The following is a 1470-nucleotide window of genomic DNA, read 5'->3' as shown; positions in this document are numbered from 1 at the left end:
GGGGCCCATGGTCACCCCGGGGCCCATGGTCACCCCGGGGCCCACGGTCACCCCGGGGCCCATGGTCACCCCGGGGCTCACGGTCACCCCGGGGCTCACGGTCACCCCAGAGCCCACGGTCACCCCGAGGCCCATGGTCACCCCGGGGCCCATGGTCACCCCGGGGCTCACGGTCACCCCAGAGCCCACGGCCACCCCAGAGCTCACGGTCACCCCAGAGCTCACGGTCACCCCAGAGCTCACGGTTACTCTGGTTCTGCCCTTTAAAGATAAACTAGGAACACAGCTCCAGCGCAGCTGCATCCAGTGAGAGCATGGAGTTGTTTTTGTGCGGAGGGGCAGGCGTGTGGACGCGGGGAAGGCCGTGGCCGCCCCGTGTCCTCCGTGGGGTCACCACGGACAGGGCCTCGTGGAGATCGGGGCAGAGGCCGCGCCCGCGGGCGATGGCTCTGCCGGCCCGGCCGCGGTGTCTTGTCTGCGCTGGTGGATTATTAACAGGGGTCATCGGTTACCATGGCGAACCATTGAACGATTGCACCGACGTAATCTCATTTATGGGGTGCAAAGAGGAAAAAAACCCACGCTGCGGGCGGGGAGGAGGTATAAAGGCCCGGCACCCGCGGGGGACGCAGAGAGCCGACACCGGCCAGCGCCGGCCTCCCCGCCCGGACAGCCAGGCCACGAGGGACCCAGCATGTGCACCGGCAGCTGCGCCAAGTGTCTGGGGGTCACCCTCATCCCCCTGGCCGTGCTGGCCTTCCTGGCCAACGTCCTGCTGTTCTTCCCGGGGGGGAAGGTCATGGCGGACAACAGCAACCTGTCCGACGAGGTCTGGTACTTCGGGGGCATCATAGGAAGCGGGGTCCTGGTGAGTAGGGGCCCGAGCCCCCGTCCACGGCCTGCCCCGCCCTTCTAAGCAGGGCCCTGCCCCATCACCCGGCCCAGCGCGGCCTGGCCGGACGCCCCCGGCCCGGGACCCCGGCCCCTCGGGACACCTGTGCTCCTGCTGCGTCCCTGGAGTGCGGGCTCTGGGTCCCCCCGCACTGACTCCCTCTTCACCCCAATGCCCCGGGAGCCGGGGGGGCCGGGCCGGGCCGCAGCGTCCCAGGACGGAGGACCGGGCTCCCACCCCGCCGGTGCGGCCGGCCGAGCGCCCTGACCGCTGCCCCGCCGTCCCGCAGATGATCTTCCCCGCCCTGGTCTTCCTGGGCCTGAAGAACAACGACTGCTGTGGCTGCTGCGGAAACGAGAGCTGCGGGAAGCGCTTCGCCGTGAGTCCCGCCCGCCCGGCCTCACCCCTGCACCCCTGAGCCCCCCCGCCTCACCCCTTCAGCCCTGAGCCCCCCGCCTCACCCCTGCACTGCTGAGCCCCCCCGGCACCCATGAGCCCCCCCACTACTGCCCACACCCCTGCTCCCCTTCTGGTACCTGTAGTCCTTCATGTGCTCTCCCTCCTCCCTGTCGCCTGGG

The 1470-nt window shown here is 70.3% G+C and overlaps 1 protein-coding gene across 1 annotated transcript in view; it reads left to right on the top strand.

The window, feature by feature from the left end:
* The first annotated feature begins 659 nt into the window (after nucleotides 1-659).
* Nucleotides 660-1470, top strand: part of Tm4sf4 (transmembrane 4 L six family member 4) — an 11586-nt gene continuing 10775 nt past the window's right edge. Inside the window, exons 1-2 of the mRNA XM_013029900.1 lie at nucleotides 660-868; nucleotides 1182-1271. Of these exons, the coding sequence (XP_012885354.1) occupies nucleotides 695-868; nucleotides 1182-1271 (264 nt within the window). The 5' untranslated portion in view covers nucleotides 660-694. The remainder of the gene's footprint in view (nucleotides 869-1181; nucleotides 1272-1470) is intronic.

Source organism: Dipodomys ordii, unplaced genomic scaffold (assembly GCF_000151885.1).
Source record: "Dipodomys ordii isolate 6190 unplaced genomic scaffold, Dord_2.0 Scaffold124, whole genome shotgun sequence".
Taxonomy (NCBI): domain Eukaryota; kingdom Metazoa; phylum Chordata; class Mammalia; order Rodentia; family Heteromyidae; genus Dipodomys; species Dipodomys ordii.
Note: the sequence above shows the minus strand (reverse complement) of the source record. Positions and strands in the feature narration are given on the sequence as shown.